The sequence below is a fragment of the Kogia breviceps genome, chromosome 14, assembly GCF_026419965.1.
Source record: "Kogia breviceps isolate mKogBre1 chromosome 14, mKogBre1 haplotype 1, whole genome shotgun sequence".
Taxonomy (NCBI): domain Eukaryota; kingdom Metazoa; phylum Chordata; class Mammalia; order Artiodactyla; family Physeteridae; genus Kogia; species Kogia breviceps.
Window position 1 is genome coordinate 70,181,528 of NC_081323.1, and position 20,036 is coordinate 70,201,563.

The 20,036-nt window shown below is 45.7% G+C and overlaps 1 protein-coding gene across 2 annotated transcripts in view; it reads left to right on the forward strand.

Annotated features, from left to right (window-relative positions):
- HS3ST2 (heparan sulfate-glucosamine 3-sulfotransferase 2) overlaps nt 1–19,698 on the forward strand; it is a 92,367-nt gene extending 72,669 nt beyond the window's left edge. For both annotated transcript variants that reach the window (XM_067012572.1, XM_059037028.2), the window contains one exon: nt 18,323–19,698. In XM_067012572.1, the coding sequence (XP_066868673.1) occupies nt 18,323–18,941 (619 nt within the window). In that variant the 3' untranslated portion in view covers nt 18,942–19,698. The remainder of the gene's footprint in view (nt 1–18,322) is intronic.
- Nucleotides 19,699–20,036: the final 338 nt, after the last annotated feature.

A 20,036-nucleotide genomic window follows, 5' to 3' on the forward strand; every position in this document is an offset into this window, starting at 1 on the left:
ACCAACTCTTCACCCATTCTCTTGATATTTTGACTTTATACCTTTTATCCATCCATCATCAGCTTAGTGGTGACCAGAGAAGGAAGAGGTGAACACTGTGATTCCCCCACGTTATATGAACGCACTACCATGAATTGGGCCCTTTATCAATATTAAATGATGGCTTTTGTATCATTTAATGTCTTTTGCGTTGGATCTACTTTTTCTGGTGTTAATAACGTGACTCTAGCTTTCTTTAGACTGGCATTTTCCTGCTGCATTTGAACCCCTCCATTTTCATATAAAATATTTCCATCCCCGTGTTCTGGGTGGTCTTATAAACACAAATATGACTGACTAGGTTTTATGTGAGAATGAGAAATCTTTATTGTTGTCATTGTTTTAAATGATGGGGTTTAGCCTATTTCCAGTGATTTTTAATATTAACACAATCAATCCTACTTCTGCACTTCTGTCATCTTGCTCTACAATTTTGGCTGTTTTTTCCTTGCTTTCCTTTCCTGTCTCTTGTTATATGAGCTGCATTTACTTTGCTTTTCTATTTTCCAGTGTTTTGAAGGATGTATGTCCTGTTTTTAATTCTTCATTGTATTTTTCTCTAATAGAGCAAATGAGTAGGAGGGACCTTCTGGTAAACGATCTCCTGTGCTTTCCCTCTACCCCTTCCCTCCCCCTCTTCCTCTACTGGCAATTTCTCAGTCTGTGTTCATTTAACCTGGGATTTTGAATTTGCTTGATGAAATTATTAATTTTTTCAACTGTATTGGGATATAAATTATTACTTTTTACATCTAATTTTTAAAGAAAAACTATTGATATTAAGAGCCAAATGTGGGCTTCCCTGGTGGCACAGTGGTTGAGAATCCGCCTGCCGCTGCAGGGGACACGGGTTCGTGCCCCGGTCCGGGAAGATCCCACATGCCGCGGAGCGGCTGGGCCCGTGAGCCATGGCCGCTGAGCCTGTGCGTCCGGAGCCTGTGCTCCGCAACGGGAGAGGCCACAACAGTGAGGCCCGCATACCACAAAAAAAAAAAAAAAAAGAGCCAAATGTATAAATTCTTTAGACTCTGTGCTGTGTTCAATACCAGTCACTATCCTTTTATATTCAACTTCCCTTTCCCCAGTTCCATCACACCATCACTCAGGTCACTGCTTTTATCTTCAGAAAACTTTTTGAAGAATGATGTGGAATGCTTTTCAAGCTTATGTTATAGTGCTTTTCTTTTGCCTTCACAGGCAAATTGTCTAACTACTAAGTATTGGAAGTAACAATTTTTTTTCTGCAAAACTCTATGAATGATCCTTTGTGTTTTCTAGCATTTACTGCTGCTACAAAGTCCTTGTCTGGCTGGATTTGTAGAAAAACTGTTTTGTTTGCTTTACCCATCCTGGGTGTATATAATACTTATACAACGTTTGCATTTTATGTATAATGTTAAATGTTTGACCTGACGCATGTTTATATAGATAGATGATGGATGGATGAATGGGTTCACTGATGTAAGTTTTATTTTGTTTGGACTACTCTGGCCTTTTGATCTGCCCACATTGCCATCTTTTATCTCTGGAAGTGTCTATTTAATGAAATCTTTGCCAATAGCTCTGTCCAATTTGTTTCAGGTTTCCTCTTCAGTAACATCGGAAACTATTCATTGCCTATGACTACTCTGTCTTCCATGTCATCTTCTCTCCCAACAGTTCAATCTTGTGGATCTTTACTTGAGAAGCCCAAGATCAGGCTCAAGTTTGTTCTGATTTTTATTTTCTACGTCGCTAGTTCTACTCTTGATTTCTGTCAGTGTAGTTTGCTAGTGCATTTTTAGATTTTCTACAGTACCATCTTACCTCATCCATACCTGTTTTTGTCTTATCCTATTGTTTTTCTCATTTCATCATATGTTCTTTTCATCCAAGCCAATGCTTATCTCCTGAACTTCTGCTCAAATGTCCACTCTGGGGTTTCTTCGACCCCTCAATTCCCTCATTACACTTGCTCTTCTTTTCTTCCACCCTAAATTGTAATTATATATTTGCTTATTTTTTGTTCATTATGTCCTCCACCAGACCAGAAGCTCCATGAGGGCAAGTGCTACATCTGTTTTACTTAGAGCCATGACCTCGGCACCAGCAGTGGCTGGCAAACAGTAGGTACTTAATAATTACCTGTTGAATGAGTCTATGTCTACGTTACTCTGGCTTGGACTTCCTTTGGCCAAACTAACACTCTTTTGAGCCAGAGATTCCCAAACTTGAGTCATTATAAGGATCACCTTTTTTCCATATTCATGTACCATTTGTACTATTTATTTAGTATTTGTCTTTAGATCAAGTCACATTTTCTATGCTCACTGCATATTTAAGCCTCATCCTAAGCAGTAAAATCTGTTAAATATAGATGATCTTCTAGTTCTAATTTTCTAAAATACATTAAAATAAACACAAAACTTTTTTAAAAATGTAACTTTCATCCATGAATCACTTGCACACCAGATATTATATGTGACTGCACTTTGGGAAACCCTTCCTAAAGAGCTCAGGCTGCTGCATTTCTCAAGGCACCCAGGTCTTCTTGCCTTTAGGCTTTGATTCTTCCCCTGTTATTCATTTGACCAGCATGAGTCATATGCTTTTTTGACTGCCTGTGGTGGTGTAGCCCAGTGACAAGGACTGAGACTCCACACTCGGCAAGGAAGACAGCATCCCTTCCTGATGGGGTTTGCAGACTAACTGGGGGAAAGGCAATAGATAAACAAATAGATATGCAAGAGATTTACAGGTTGTGCTCAGTGCAAGGAGGGAAATAAACCATGGGGTTTAGAGAGTGACATTTGAGAGTGGTGACATTGGAACAGAGACCTGAGGATGAGAAGGTTTGAGCCATGAAAGAGTCAGGAGAGAGTGTTCTAGGTAGAAAGAGCAGAAAAGCCCTGGAGGCAGGAAGGGGTAGGACTGAAGGATTTGAGAGTCTCTGCTATCTCATCTTGCAAGGTGTCCTGAATGCCTTCCAGAACTGAAATACAGAGCTGGACCATTTTACACCACAGCCTGGACAAGAATCCAGATTTGCACAGTTTGGGTGAGACCTGGACCCTGTAGAAGTGCTGTTGACTCAGTAACCATACATGCAGCTTTGGCCTGGATGATATCTGAGCAGCTGACTCCACAGTCCTTTGCTCAACAGCACTGCTCTCCTTACTCCCTGCATGATCAGAAAGCCAACCCCTGCTCACCTTTGCAGCCACTGGGCTTCGTGTATTCTGATACACCTGCCTCTTCGGGAGACAAAATGGAAAGAACTCCTGATGGTGGCTACCGTGTCCCAGGGAAGCGATGGAATTGTGGAGGACCAGGCAGGAGGTGTTGCCGCCAACAGCTGCAGTTGGATCACCTCCCACTAGGGGGCACTGTTATGCTGCAGGAAGTGGGGGCAGGCTTGTGGAGCTCAACCCTGCAAAATTTAGTACCCGTAGGGACTCTGGAGTGTGAAATTGTAAGCCTTGGTGTTCAAAAATAAGATGAACTCACTGATTCATCCAGTCTTTGGCTGGGGTATTTGCAGATACCTGGGATGCATTCAGATCTGGTGGGGACTGACAGGTCCTTAGCATGGATCCAGGCACAGGTGGAAGGTGGGCCTCCGTGGACACTGCAGGCAGGGAACACTGGGAGGTGGAGGGAGGTGGAGATGCACAGGCCTGCGGGACTAGCATCAGAAAGCCACTGGGTTGACGATCTCCATCCTCGGCTGGTCAGTGTGGAAAAATTTATGTGTTTGGCAGCAGGATAATGAAGATATTTCATGCTAACAGTTTCTCTGTTCTCCATGGTGCGAGCTCATCTGCTGAGAGGGACAGAAAAGGGCTGGCTTTGATCATTTGCAGAGAATGGAAAAGGTCTGAGATAGTCATTGTGCAGAATGGGAGAGCGAGTTGGCCAGAGGAACATGGTGGAATTTGCTGACTGTGCTGAGGCTCCCTTTGTGTCAAGAATAAGGTATTTATAATGGAGCCATCCCGCCAGTTTCAGACGTTCTCCAGTGGCACTTGCCCTTCTTCCTCTCCAACTGTTTTCACTTAGATTGACTTCAGGAGACTGCAGGGAGGATGAAGGTCCCCTAAGCCACCCCTTGGTGCCACCCCTGGTAGCCTTGGAGCCACTTGGTGGAGCAAGCTGGCTCCGAATGGATGCTGGCAAGCAGAGTCTACCTAGAGAAAGATGCTGAGCTGCTCCTTGCAGCTCCGACCATGAACGAGGATGCTGTGATGGGTCCTAAGCTGGCAGGGACCAATGTCAGAAGAGACTGGGCGAGAGGTTACCAGTTGGGTTTGGTTATAGATTAGATGTGAGTGTTGCTGGGGCAACTGGTGGATGGTGGGGCCATTAAGTGAGACATAAAGAGATAAGTGGTCAGTGTGGGAAAAATAACTGAAATATGTATGGAGAAGGACTGGTAAGAGGAGTAAAGAGGAAACCAAGACCTTGTGTTCTCAAAGCCAAGAAAGAACATTCCTCAAGAAGTAGGGCGTGGGCTTATGCCTCAGATGCCACAGAAAGTTAAAGCAAGGCCAGGACAAAATGGCACCAGCATTTATGGGTTTGCTCAGAGAGAGCTGCTTTAAGCGGGTGAGGAGGAAGGAGGCAGATGTGACAAGTTGTGGATGAATGTGAGGTGAGAAAGTAGAACCATTGAGCTTTATTTCATGAACTTTGGGAAGAAAAGGAGCTATATAGGGCTGTAGCAGGAGAACATGAAGGGACAGATGATTGGCTTTTTGAAAATGAGAAAGACAAACACTATGGCACAGAAACTATAGTTAATAATACTCTACAGCATATTTGGAAGTTGCTAAGACAGTAGCTCTAACAAGTTCTCATTGAGAGGAAAAAAGGTAACTGTGTGTAAGTCTGTGTGGTGATGGATGTTCACTAGACTTATAATGGTGATGATTTCACAATATATATGTATGTTGAATCATTACGTTGTACACCTGAAACTAATATAATGTTATATGTCTTTTCTATCTCAATTTTTAAAAATAACTGAATAAGTGAGAGAACAAAAAAGACTTAAATGAAAGGGGGAAAATTAAGTAGAGAGAGAGGAATCCATTGATGGCTGGGTACAGTGCTTTATGGTTTACATGGGCCCCTCAAGTGTTCATGCAGCTTAGACCTCACAGCAGCCAGGGGAAGCCCACCTTATCATCCATCCACCTGTTGCACCGAGGAAACTACTATGAAAGTCACAAGGCCAGGAAATGGAAAAGCTGGGCCTCCAATCTGGTCTTCTGAATTCACATCGTCTACAGTTCGTCATCCAATATCCATTAGCCAATTCCATTTAGTGCATAAACATTCACTGACTATGCAATTCATGCCAGGCTGGCAAGGACCTGCCTACTCAACCTGTGGGCCATGGACCAGCCTGTCAGCCTCACTGCAGAGCCTGTTAGAAATGCAGAATCTCGGCCCCCTCCCTAGACTTACAGAATCAGAATCTGCCTTTCCACAAGACCCCCAGGTGATACAAATGTGCCTCCAAGTGTGAGAAGGGCTGACTTAAGGTACCCACTCCCAGGGAAAAGGAAGGGTAGGCTTACTGCGAGGAAGGAGCTAAGCCCAGACAGTGAGAGAAGGTGAGAGACCCAGAGTTACCCACAGAAGGTGCCCTGCTAGTGTCCCCATGGTCAGGCCAGACTAGCCTGATGGCACCTGAGAAACTGAGGTCCAGTTACCTGGAAACTTATCAGAACTGTACGTGCAGCAGCAAAATCCATTCATTCAACACCCACAGTCACCCTTCCTCCTTTCCGAGCCAAGATTCTGGAGAGCAGAGCTGTGCATTCCCGGCCCTCCATATCTTTGCTTCTCACCCACACCCCAGCTCCTCCAGACACATTTCCTCCCCCTCACTCCTCAAAACTGTTTCCATGCAGGCTGTCTTCTCCCTAAACAATATCAATGGAGATTTTTTAACATAGCTTTTTATTAGCTAGGTTTTTTAACTACAAAGAATGCATGCTCATGGCAAAGGAAAAGAAATCCAACGAGTGCAGAAACATAAAGGTGAAAAACAAGTCCATTCTATACCACGGGCCATCCAGGTCCCCCAAGGTGATCACTGCTAACAGTTTACTGTGTATCTTTTTAGAGATGGTATATGCATATCCATACTGGCATCTGTGTGTATATTTTGTATGTAAATAGGTGCATATTGAACTCGCTGTTCTGCATCTTGCTTTTTTTTCCACTTAAGAATACATCTTGGACTCCTTTTTGTGTCAATATCTGTAGAACCAACTTATTTTTTTAACAGCTGCAAAATAAGCTATTGTCTGGCTTTACTTAACCAGCTTCTTACCAATAGACATGTAGGTTGTTCTGGTCTCTTTCTGCTACAAACAGTGTTTCAGTCATTAGGTCAATGCCAGCTGCTGTAACAAACAAACGCCAAGAGAAAAGTGTATGTCTTGCTCATTGTAGTTCAAAGGGGTTGTTTTCCCAGTTATAAGGGGTCTTCATGCCCCTTCTCCCTTTTGGATCTTCTAGGGCCTCAGAGTTCTCTGCATTTAGCTAGTAGATGGAAAAGAAAATGAAAAGAGCACACCTACTTTGTAAGCACCTGGGTCTGGAGGTAACACACATAGAACCAGCCACAGGGCCCCACCTGGATGCAGGGGGTGCTGGGAAATATAGTCCGTGGCTGGGCCACCGCCCTCTAGAGACAGAGCTACACTATGGAGTGGGGGGCAGGGATCTCTGGTGGACACCTCCCCCCCATCTCTGCCACAAATGCTGCAACAAACATTCTTGAACACGGGTCTTTACACACTAGCACAACTAAATTTCCGGAAGTGGAATTGCTGGGTCAAAGGGTATGTGCATTTTACATTTGGGTAGATAATATCTAATTGTCCTCCTAAAGATGCATTGATTTATACTCCCTCCAATATTGGCAAGTACTTAGTTCTACACGCTCTTGCCAACAATAACAGTTACAATTTTTTAAAGTATATTTTCCAGTCTTGTAGGTGAACAATATGATCTCATCTTAGTTTTAATTTGCATTTCTTTAATTTTAAGAGACATGGAGTATCTTTTCATGTATTCATTTCCCATAGGTAGCTCTTTTGCTATTAACTTTTCACAGCCTGTGTTCCTTTATTCTACCAGCTGGCTCTTTTCCTTATTAATTCGCAAGAACTTTGAAAAACTATATAAAACATATAAACACGTATATAGATATTAAAAATATATGAAATCATCCTTTGTTTCCCTATCTTATATGCTGCAAATATTTTTCAGCGAGTCGTTTTCCCTTTATTTTATTTATGGTATTTTTCCATCCCAGAGACTTCCATTTTTTTATGTATCTAACTTTTCAGTCTTTTCCTCCATGAGTTTTGTCTCATGCTTAGAAAGGCTGTCCTCGTGCCAAGATTAATTTTATATTCCCATGTTTTCTTCTAGTGCTAGAGTCACACTTGCTTGAATCCAGATTTTGCAACTTGCTGCATCGCTTTGGTGACTGACTTTAGTTCCCTGTGTCCCAGATTCCTCAGCCCATAAACAGGAATACTGAGAGTGCCGGCCTCGGGAAGTTAATGTGAAGGCTGAGGGCGGTGGTTCATACACAGAACTGAGAACCGCATCTGACCCTCGGTCACTGCGCAAGAAATGTTAGCTGTGAGCTTGTTTACATCGAAGGCATCAATGACCCCGGCTCGATCAGCTCCAGCTGCTGTAACAAAAGTGCCATAGCCCATGGAGCTTAAATGACAGAAAGGTATTTCTCACAGCCTGGAGGTTGGAAGTCCAAGATCAAGGTGCCAGCCGATTTGGTTCCCAGTGAGGACTCACTTCCTGGTTTATGGACGGATGCCTTCTTACTGTGTCCTCACGTGGCAGAGAGGGAGAGATCATCTCTCCCATGTCTCTTCTTATAAGGGCACTAAGGCCTCCACGCTCATGTCCTAATTACTCCCACAGGCCTCACCTCCAAACACCATCACACTGGGAGTTAGGACATCAGCGTGTGAATTTGGGGTGGGGATGGGGGGAACACAAACATTCAGTCTGTAGCAGACTCTGTGTATGGCAGATGTATGCTGTGTGTATGCACCATAATGATTTAATATACGTTTACATTGTGGAATGATTTTTCACTCAGGTTAATTAACACACCTATCACCTCACATAGTTACCATTTTTGTATGTGTGTGATGAGAACACTTTAGACCTACCCTCGTAACAGATTTCAAGTATACAACACAGCATTGTTAACTGTAGTCACCAGGCTATGCATTAGATGCCCAGAACTTATTCATCTTATAACTGAAAGTTTGTACCCTTTTTCCAACATCCCCCCATTTCTCCACCCCACACCCCAGCCCCTGGCAGCCACCATTTAACTCTCTGGTTCTATGAGTTCGACGTACAGATTCCACCTGTAAGTGAAATCATTTAGTATTGATATCTTTCTGTGCTGGGCTTATTTCACTCAGCCATAAAAAAGAAAGGAACGGGCTTCCCTGGTGGCGCAGTGGTTGAGAGTCCGCCTGCCGAGGCAGGAGACACGGGTTCGTGCCCCGGTGCGGGAGGATCCCACGTGCCGCGGAGCGGCTGGGCCCGTGAGCCATGGGCGCTGCGCCTGCGCGTCCGGAGCCTGTGCTCCGCAACGAGAGAGGCCACAACAGTGAGAGGCCCGCGTACCGCAAAAAAAAAAAAAAAGAAAGAAAGAAAGGAACGCCTGCCATTTGTGACAGCGTGGATGAACCCACAGGACATTATGCCAAGTGAAGTAAGCCGTGTGCCCGTTTCTTCCGATTAGCAAGTGGTAGAACTCTAACTCAGATCTCCTTGATTCCAAATCCTCTACTCACAACCAGCTGCTAAAGTAGTCCACTGCCCTCCGAACATCTCTAGGCTATATCAGGCAAGGAGGATCCCTTTCTTGTCTCCATCGGTCACATGGCAGGACTCAAGACAAATTCCATAATGCACAAAGTATGCGTGAAAAAATAGATGTCACTGGCGGGACTTCCCTGGTGGTCCAGTGATAAAGAATCCACCTTACGTTACAGGGGACACGGGTTCGACCCCTGGTCAGGGAACTACAATCCCATGTGCTGCAGGGCAACTAAGCCCATGCATCACAACTACTGAACTCGTGCCCTTCAACTAGAGAGCCTGCGTGCCACAAACTACAGAGCCTGCGTGCGACAACTAGAGAAGAGAAAACCCGCACGCCACAACTAGAGAGAAACTCGAGCAATGCGACGAAGAGCCCACGTGCCTCAACGAAGATCCCGCATGCCGCAACTAAGACCCGACACAGCCAAAAATAAAATAAGTAAATAAATAATAAATCTTAAAAAAAAAAAAATGAATAAGCGTCACTGGGGAAACTTGCAATAGAAGAGGCAGGCAAGGTGTTACTCTGTCTTCTCACCATCACCCTGGGGGACATACCAGAGCCTGGACCAGCTGTGTGTTTACACTCCAGGGAAGGGACTCTGCCCCGACACCTACATCAACTTCCCTTCTTATAGGTCAGGGGTGAGAACAGCCTTGTCACCTGGGGAGACAATCAAACTACTAGGACACCAGGTAGGCTGGGCTGAGGTGCCAGCTGTGTACAGAAGTTATCTGGGAAAGCCAGCTGCCCAGCCCCCGGGGGCCTTGACAACTGTCAGAGACTGGGTTCAGGCATGGCCCCTCCTGGCAGAGGAGGAAGCCACAAGCCAAGTTCACTGCAGTGAACTTGGGAAGCCAAGTTCAGTGCAGCCCCTCACACTGAGAAAAGGGAACCCCCTTACCCCTGGGGTTTACAAGACTGTTAACTCCTTGAGGACAGAGACTACACCATGCCTGTCTTTGTATCCTGGCATACAGCAGGTGCTCGATAAATCCTTATCCAATGAATACATGAATGTGTACCAAGCACAGGACAGGCCTTGTTGATAGAGATGTGACAGTGGTGATCCCTGCCTTCCGTGACCTAACACTCTAGGGTGATGACAGATGTAGATAATGTGTAAAAAATGGGATGTGTCTGTAGTGACTACCATGGAATCACAAGGGTAACAAATTGCCTAACTCCTGGGAAGGGGGAAATAATAAGGGCACAGTCAGGGAAGGCTCCCTGGTGGAGGTGATGACGAGCTAAGAGCTGAGAGATGAAGTTCTGCCTGATAGGCTACAGAGCCTTCCCCCAGAGGGCAAAACATGTCAGAGGTCCCTTAGCATGAAAAATGCAGTTTCGGGGGAGAACCCCGAATAGTCCAGGCTGGCCAGAGCCCAGGGTGGCTGCGGGCCGGATCAAGATGTGCCACATAAATCCTGTTTCGGCCTTTATCCTGTGAGCAGTGAAGAATTATTGATGGGGTTCAGGCTGGGACTCAGCGGTTTCCTCCTGGGTCACATCAATGTAAGGATTTGGGGCTGTGGACTTTGAAGAGTTGCCACGATGCTAGAGGGGCCTCACTTCTACGCTCACAGGTGCTGTGCCTGCACTCAGCCACCAAGTAGCGGGTGAGCAGGTTTAGCGGGTTTGGTTTAGTTTAGTTTAGTTTTGTTTTAACATCTTTATTGGAGTGTAATTGCTTTACAATGGTGTGTTAGTTTCTGCTGTATAACAAAGTGAATCAGCTATACATATACATATGTTCCCATATCTCCTCTCTCTTGCGTCTCCCTCCCACCCTCCCTAATCCCACCCCTCTAGGTTTAGTTTTAAGAACCAGTTTCTTGCGAGAAAGCCTTTTCCCTCCTTTTCCGCTCCTAATTATCCCTCTGGAGACTGCAATTATTTTTTTTCAAGGAGCCTGGTTGCCCAGCTAGGAGCTAATAAATCACTGAAGTCCCCCAGGCAGCCAGGCCTTTTAGAACACATACACAGAGTGTACAGATTTAGCAGGAAATGAAATCTTCCAGAGAACCCTATCAGTGATAATCAGGGGTGTGCCAGCCCAGCTCAGAGGCCCCGCACAGCACGTCCCTCTGTGGACAGTGGAGCCACAGGAGCTGTCTCTGTCCCACTGGGTGGGTCAGAAAATGCCATTTCCAGAGAGCCTCAAGCTGACAAGTGAATGTCTGGATTTTGTGTGTGTGTGTGTGTGTCTTTTTTGGTAAGGGCCGCAGAAGTCTGTGATTTTTCCCTTAGGGAAAAGACAAAATATGGACTTTTGTGCACACATCTCCACCGGCACACACAAATATGCTTCTCCCTCGTTGTTCCCAAGGTTTTGGGAACCAAAACCTCGCCTTTCTATTTTTTCTCTTCAGCAAATATTGACTACGCCCTTAACTAAGCGCCAGCCATCTCCTAGGTGCTGAGCACACAGCCATGAACAAGACAGACGCCAACACTCTTCTTTTGGAACTTCCAGTCTATGGGTGGGGGCAGGGGTGGGCAGAGACATCCATCGAATAAATATATAACATCTTCGGTAGTAATGAGCCACCGTGTTACTTGTGAGGGTGCCTTTTATTAAGGCTGTGCTTCCCAAGCTTCTCTGATCATGAGTCCTGGGGCAGGGGGCTTGTGAAAAATGTAGGCTCCTGGGCTGCACCCCAAACCCACTGAAGCTGAATGTACTGGGACTCTTGAAGGTGCACCCCCAGTTGATACTCCTGAGCGACCAGACTGAAGGCTATGCGGCTAAAGGAACATGCAGTCCTCAACTGTGGTTCTTAGCCCTGGGGGGCCCACTGGGATCATCTGAGGAGATTTAAAGTTGCAGGTACCAGGGCTTCCCTGGTGGCGCAGTGGTTGAGAGTCCGCCTGCTAATGCAGGGGACACGGGTTCGTGCCCCGGTCCGGGAAGATCCCACATGCTGCGGAGCAGCTGGGCCCGTGAGCCACGGCCGCTGAGCCTGCGCATCCGAAGCCTGTGCTCCACAATGGGAGAGGCCACAACAGTGAGAGGCCCGCGTACTGTGGGAAAAAAAAGAGAAAGTTGCAGGTACCAAGGCCTCTGTGCCCACCCAGAGATTCTTACTTAATTAGTCTGGTGTGGGGTTATTTACATACTTTCAAAGCCCTCCAGGTGGTCCCAGAGTCCAGCTTGACTTCCCCAACTCCTCCTCTCCCAGCCACACTACAGATGACCATAGCCCTGTCCTCTTTCAACATTGGAGGGAGCGAGCCTTGGGCAAAGGACAGAGTGCAGATGGCAAAACAGAAATGGCACAAGATGTGTTCCTTTCAATCTCATTTTACCTTTGTATATTGGGAGGTTTTGACTGAAGCAGAGCTTGGATTCCCCTCAGCCTGTGAGCCTGAGCATGTGTGGCCATGATGAAATTTTTTAAATGGCACAGCGATCCCCTCGCCCCAGGACTATCCGCTGGAACCTTCCTCTTCCCAAGGCCAGAATGCCAAGAAAAGGCCAAGCTTCGTAAAGTAAACACTGGTAACTTCTGAGGATCCGAGGTAACCTCTGAATAGGCGCCTACCTTTGACACTGGATCTTTGATCAATTTATTGAGCACCTATGTCATGCCAGGTATTGTGCTCGGAAGGCAAGAAAGAACGAGAAACACACCCAAGATGCTGATGATCTGTTGAAAGAAATGGATGCATACCTAGTAAGTTCTACACAATGGGGTAAGGTCTTAGTAGTTGGAAGCAGCAAGTGCCAAGAAATTACAAGAAAGGGTTCACAGAGGATATAACTTTTCCTTTGGACTTGGAAAGATGAGTAGACATTTACCAGCATGAAAGAGACAAGAGAGATGATCAAGAGTCTTAAAAAATAAAAAGAAACTCAGCAAGTGCAAAACATATGAAAGAGCAGGATGTGTTTGGGGAGTGGATTTTGTGTTTGGCATAGTATTAAGCATCAGATTGCCAGGTGGTGGCAAGAGATAAATTCCGGAAAGGTAGGCAGCAGCCTTGAGTACCAGGTCAAGGAATGTGGGCTTTCTTCAAAAGAATAACTGATGGGTGACAAGATTGGATTTGTTTGAGAAGGAGTTCCCTGGTGGACACAGACTGCAGAATAAATTGAAAGGGAGAAGAGAGTAGAAGCATGGAGGTCAGAGGGAAATCTGTTGTCAGAGGAACAGAGAGCCTGAGGTGTATGAGTGCTGGGGGCGGGGGGGAGTAGGGGGAAACTTGAGAACTTGCAAGAACGACAGACATTAGATGTGAGAAGGAGTCAAGAATGACTCTGACGTTTTTCTGCTTTGTGAGTGGATTCACAGTGATATCACCTACACAAACAGGCAAAAGAGAGAAGTAAGCTTGGAAGGAAAATCGGGAGTTCAGCTGTTGAGATGAGGTGTCCAGTCCACAGACAGTTGCATGTTCCAGTTCCTAGTGTGGGAAAGCTGGAGCTGCAGTTACAGGCTTGTGAGGCGTCAACAGCTCCTGGGCAGCGCTAATGGCTGGGGAAGGAATGAGGTCATCCAGAAAGATCATGTAGAGTAAGAGAAGTGGGAGATAGACTCCTGGGAAGGTTCCCAGTGGTTTGGAGAGAGTTGAGAATGTGAAAAGGGATGAGGGCTTCATTGCATAACTGGATTAGGTTGTTGGGTTCATGTAACCTCAGAAATATTGATGGAGACTTTACTTGTGCCATGGCTGTGGTAGACTTTGCAGATGTAGATGCAAATAAGGTGCACCTGCCCTCCCTCATGGACTTTATAATCAGGTAGGGGTGAGTGGAGCTTCCACAGAGAGGAAGCCAAGTTGTGTAAGACACGTTGGACTTCTTGGGTTGCAAACAACAGAAACGGACTCTGACTAATTTAAAGTAGTCCAGAAACAAACAAACAGACGAATTAGAAGGATGTGTAGTAACTCACAGAATACAGAGGAGAGTGGGAAAACCAGGTCTCAGAAAGGACAAGAACCCAGAGAGCTGAAGGGATTTGGTAAAAGAAACCGACAGGGAGGCTCTTCCATGCTCCTGTGTCTGGCTGGAAGATTCAGTCCACTTTCAGTCTTTATGATACATTTTTGTCTTTATGACACAATTGGCACTAATTAGCCTAACTTCAGTCATGCACCCTCCCCTTGGCCTGCTAAGATTTTATCTAAAGCAGGAGTGGTGGTTCCTTAAAAAAATCTGGGAGCTGTTACCAGATGTGGTGGAAATTGTTGCTTAGCAGGTTAAAATAACAGATGGCAGGTAAATCCAAACGATGAGTGTTAGACCATTCTTTCAGTAATTTTTGCAGAGCTATACAGAAAAGAAAGGACGCTGAAAGCTTAAAAGGGTTACAGGGTGAGAGAAAAGTTCAGCTGTTTGTTAGCAGCTGGAAACAAATCAGCAAAATTTGAACAATGACATGAGGAGGAAAAATGAGCCTTAAGTAAAAGCCTAATGCCCCCTTCCCACCACAGAGCAGGGAGGTGTGTGTCCATATGGTCTCCTTGTACATTATCATCTCACAGGCCTCCTGTACTCTTTTCCAGTGACCTAATGAGAAATAAATATATAGGGGTGTCCTTTGGTGGGACAGAGAAAATTTGGAGTACACGTTTGACTCACGACGTGATGACCTTGGTGTGCTGTTATTTACAATCTGGTGTTTGCACCTTCCTTAGTATTTGTAATTTGGCTTTGTAGTTGATATGCCAATTAGGAATTAGAGGGGTGGAACTTCAGTGCACAGCTGGGAGAATGATGTGACACTCTGAAGATCACTGGAATTGGTCAGAATTTCCCAAACTGGTAACAGAAAGAGGTGTCAATTGGTGCTCCTGGCAAAAGTTCACAGCTCCTTGGCCAGATAAGCTTTGGAAATGCTGCACTTTCGATTCCTCTCTTGGATGTTCTTTAGCGTATTAAAGGATATTGCAGAGAGGGACTTCCTTGATGGTCCAGTGGTAAAGAATCTGCCTTACAATTCAGGGCACTTGGGTTCGACCCCTGGTCAGGGAACTAAGATACCACATGCCACGGGGCAACTAAGCCTGTGTGCCACAACTACAGAACCCATGCGCCCTGTGCACCACAACTAGAGAGAAGCCCCCGTGCCACAACTAGAAAGAAGCCTGAGCACCACAACAAAAGATCCCGCATGCCTCAGTGAAGATCCCGCGTGCTGCAACTAAGACCCGAGGCAGCCAAAAATAAATAAAATAAATAATAAATAAATCTTTGTTAAAAAAGGATATTGTGAAGAAATCTGTTTAATGGCTTATCAAGTCAACTTTTTGTGTGTTGATATCAATAACCCCCATGAAGTTTGGAAAGTCCTTAAGTTTAAATGCACTCACATATATGTAATTTCATCTACTCTTGTCATAAAGGCCAAAACCTCATTACAATGTATGCCAAGGTCGTAAAATATTACAGGCAGATGTCTAAGAAAATCCAGCCAAAGAATTCTATTCAACTACACCTGTGATTATTTGCCAAGAATGATATCCAACTTAAAAAATGGCCTTCTCAGTATTAATAAATACTTTAAAAGTTTCAACCCATAAGGGTGCATTATAGACTCTGGGCCTAGAAGCAAAATATCAGTCGTATCAGCTTATCAGCTGCAAAGAGAATTTGAAGATTCAAGGGGACAATGGGTAGATTTGTAGGGAAGGCAGTAGGGGAAAGGACAGCACAGGTGGGCAGGTGAGCCCTTGCCTACCTTGTCTTCTGAGATGAGTGGGAGGGGTTCAGGATGGGTAACAGTAACTTTCAAGGTGAAGGAGAGGAAGACTGAAGGAGTGGAGGGGTGGCAGCTTATCCTTTTCTAGAGTAGTGGGAGACTAGTTGTGTGTTAGGGTGGTTGAGTATGGTTGAGAGTTTATGGTGAGAATTTGGAACACTTACTATGAGGAATGATGGGGGCACTATAAAGACAAATATAAAAGATTATTGAGCAGTGTTGAGGGCTCAATTTAAGCTAGAATTAGTAAATATATAAAGGAGAAGCAATCCTTTGTCAGGATCAGCAATTTTCTCTACTGCTGTTTGGCAACACAAAGACAGAATTAGAAAGGATGAAAAGTTGGCAAGATGCATTATTAGAGATTGCAAGAGCAAGTATTACAAAGAAATTAATGATGATGTTGATGGCGATGGGGGTTAGGGTTAGGGTTAGGGTTAGATGTGAAGATGATGCTATTGAAATGATTGTTCACTGGGTCCAGAGAAGGTTTAGGAGAAAGTGAAATCAAGAATATCACAGATGAATCTGAAGATCAGCTATCAATACAATGAATTTGAAATCGTGGAGAAAGAAGGTTGTAGTCTGTTTTTGTTTCCTGTGGCCGCCATAACAAATGACCACAAAATGGATGTCTTAAAACAATGGAGATTTATTCTTTCACAGTGTTAGAGGCCAGAATTCTGAAACCAAATTGTCAGCAGGGTTGGTTCCTCCTGGAGGCTATGAGGAAGAATCTGCTCCATGCTTCTCTCCGGGCTTCTGGTGGCTGGGAACAATGCTTGTCATTTCTTGGCTTGTAGACGTATCACTACATGCTCTGTCTTCATCATCACATTGCCTCCTTCTCTATCTCTTCTCTGCTTCTCTTCTTTTCTAAGGATATTCCTTACAAGGAACCTTAATCCAGGATGACCTCATTTTGAGATCCTTAACTTACTTCCATCTGCAAAGACTCTGTTTCCAAATAAGTTCACATTCATAGGTTCCGGGTGGAGGTATCTTTTGGAGGATCACCATTCAACCCACAACAGAGTCCTAGAGTGGAATTTCAGTGTGAACCTTTTCAGAATTAGGGCAATTCCAAGGACAAGACCTAAGGTATGGCCATGAGAAAGAGTTGTAAAAGGAAGAGGAAAAGGAGATATTTGGTCAAAGAACTGTAAGGCCAGGTTACTGAAGAGAGATGCCGATAGGGCCTGGGATGAAGAAGACCAGGTACCAGGTGCCTCTATTCCAGAGGACTGTGAAGATGCATTCTGTGGGTGTTAGGAAGCCATAGTGTTAAGAGTGGGGGAAGGATGCTGTGTTGGTGGTTCTCACCCCTAACCTTCACATTGGAATCATCTGAGGACCTTCAGAGAGGAACCCACCCCCAAATATTTTTAATCAGTTGGTCTAGGATGGGGCTCAGACATTTGTGGGATGTTTTTTTTTTAACTTTCTTGGGTGATCTAATGAACAGCCAGGATTAAGAAAAACTAGTTAAGGGTAAAACACAACCTTCAGAAAGAAGTAGCAGACTTCCCTGGTGGCGCAGTGGTTAAGAATCTACCTGCCAATGCAGGGGACGCAGGTTTGACCCCTGGTTCGGGAAGATCCCACATGCCATAGAACTAAGCCCACGCGCCACAACTACTGAGCCTGCGCTCTAAGCCTGTGCTCTAGAGCCCGCAAGCCACAACTACTGAAGCCCGTGCACCTAGAGCCCATGCTCCACAACAAGAGAAGCCACCGCCATGAGAAGCCCGCGCACTGCAACTAGACAAAGCCTGCGCCCAGCAACGAAGACCCAACGCAGCCAAAAATAAAAACAAAATTTTTATTTTATTTAGGAAAAATGTAGCGACTGGGAGCCAAAGGTGTTCCCCTTCACAAGGGCCTGAAAGAGACACACCTGAGAAGGAGACATCAGCGTGTCCCACCATCCTCCCTTAAACCTTAAGCAGAACCAGGAAATTAAAAATTTAGGGAGCAAGAGGTTGCATTAGGGCTTCCGACTGAGGTCCCAACCAGCCTGCAGTTCTGTGTTTCTTCAGTCTTATACCAAGAAGGAAAAGACATCAGAACTCATTTCTAAAACACATGTTATTCCTACAAAGCATGCCTTTCCTCCCCCGAAAAGATTTTCTTAATATATTTAGAGAAGTATCTTTTGCCAGAGCAATATTTGGTGGCTTTCTTTGTATTTTTTGAATATGTAATAAACACAAGAAAAATTTCAAGCAGCGTAAAAGATTACACAATAAAAAGTAATTCTCATTTAGCCCTGACCTCCTGGCTCTGTTCCCACTCAAGTGCCCTCCCCAGAAGCAATTACTTTTATTGGTTTCTTGGCATCTTTCCTGAGATAAACAAGTTGTATCTTGCTTTTTTTCATTTAAGCACTAAATCTTGGAAATCATTCCATAACAGTACACGCAGATCTACCTAACTCTGTTAATTGGCTATTCCATCATTTATTTATTTCACACTGATGGACATTCAGGTCGGTTCTTGTCTTAAAGCAAACTGTTAAAGACCTAAAAAAAAAAAGTCAACAAGAGTTAAAGTGGGTTCTTCATCAGATGAGAGCAGGTGAGCCTCAAATGTCCCATTGGTGAGGGGGCGGGTGCTTCACTAGGGAGCTGGGTGGAGGGAAGTGATCTCCTCCAAGCTCCCAACAGAGCCCTGGCTGATCATGTGCGTTTCTTTCCCTCAGGAGCCTGATGCCCCGGACCCTCGAGAGCCAGATCACACTGGAAAAGACCCCTAGCTATTTCGTCACTCAAGAGGCCCCTCGCCGGATCTTCAACATGTCCCGAGACACCAAGCTGATAGTGGTCGTGCGGAACCCCGTGACCCGCGCCATCTCCGATTACACGCAGACGCTCTCCAAGAAGCCGGACATCCCTACCTTCGAGGGCCTCTCCTTCCGCAACCGCACTCTGGGCCTGGTGGATGTGTCCTGGAACGCCATCCGCATAGGCATGTACGCGCTGCACCTGGAGAGCTGGCTGCGCTACTTCCCGCTGGCGCAGATCCACTTCGTCAGCGGCGAGCGGCTCATCACTGACCCAGCCGGCGAGATGGGGCGGGTCCAGGACTTCCTGGGCATTAAGAGGCTCATCACGGACAAGCACTTCTACTTCAACAAGACCAAAGGATTCCCTTGCTTGAAAAAAACAGAATCGAGCCTCCTGCCTCGATGCCTGGGCAAATCGAAAGGCAGAACTCATGTACAGATCGATCCGGAAGTGATAGACCAGCTCCGGGAATTTTATAGACCTTATAATATTAAATTTTATGAAACTGTTGGGCAGGACTTCAGGTGGGAATGAGCCATCGAGATGCAAGGGGTCTTCACTTGTCTCTTCCACGAGGTTTGCCCCGAGAGCCCTCGACCCTCTTCCCCCAGGGAACCCAGGCTCCAACCCCTGTTCCCATCTCGGATTTCATCATCCTGGAACCTGGGAGCCCAGCTAAGGCCAAGAGACCAGAGGGGTCCCTGACACTAGCCCTCCCAGTCTGTCCATGCAAAGCTGATCTGCTTCTGGCATGTCCGGTCAATTCTGAATGGTTTCCCTTCAGCCCTTAAGAGGCCTTGGGAAATTAGGAAGAGTGGGAGTGCGTCTTCCAATTACGATACATATTATAAGGGATGATGGTCTGTTGCTATGAACACAGCAGTCTGTCCCTGTCACCGTCCACCCCGGACAGGGGTTGTTAATTCTGAGTGGCATGTACCTCCCTTCTCAGCTTAAGTCTCCGAGCCACCCTAGGTGATGGATGGGGGACCAGTTTCGCCCTCCTGACCTTAGCAGCTCGTGGCGAGATTACAGAGCTGGGAGTGTCCCCCTGGCCACTCCTAGGAGTCAGACCCTTTGCTGATGAAATAAACCAGCGATTTCAAAGCCTGTGGTCTCAACTCTGCTTGAACTGTCTTTGAAAACCACCCTGTGACTCTCCCTGCTCCCTGTGGACAAAGGCACATAATTCTGCTGTTACGGGTACTTTCCTCACGCGAGCTTTCATGTTCAGCATGTGACAGAATCACGCTTGTCCATGTGAAATAAATACGGCTCTCTCGTGTCCTCATGGCTGGGCTTTCTCTGTAAGTCAGGCTTGGAGCACGGCGCATTCATCCAGCTCCTCCAGGCAGGATGGGCCTGCCCTGGGGATGGTCTGGGAGGGCAGTGAGGGAAGAAGCAAGGGGGTGGAGGAGGGAGAAGAAGAGGTTCTTGCTGGCAAAGGCTGGGGAGGTCAGTGGGGACATCCTCTTTCTGAAACATAGTCTGATGGTGTCAGCTCTCTGTTTAAGCTTTACATCTGAAGTGAAGCCAAACTAGAGGCTGATAGGACATCAGACATGTTTTTGCTTGGCCAGCATGATGTTTTGAAATAATTTCCAACATTTAAAACTTGGGAGTGTTCAT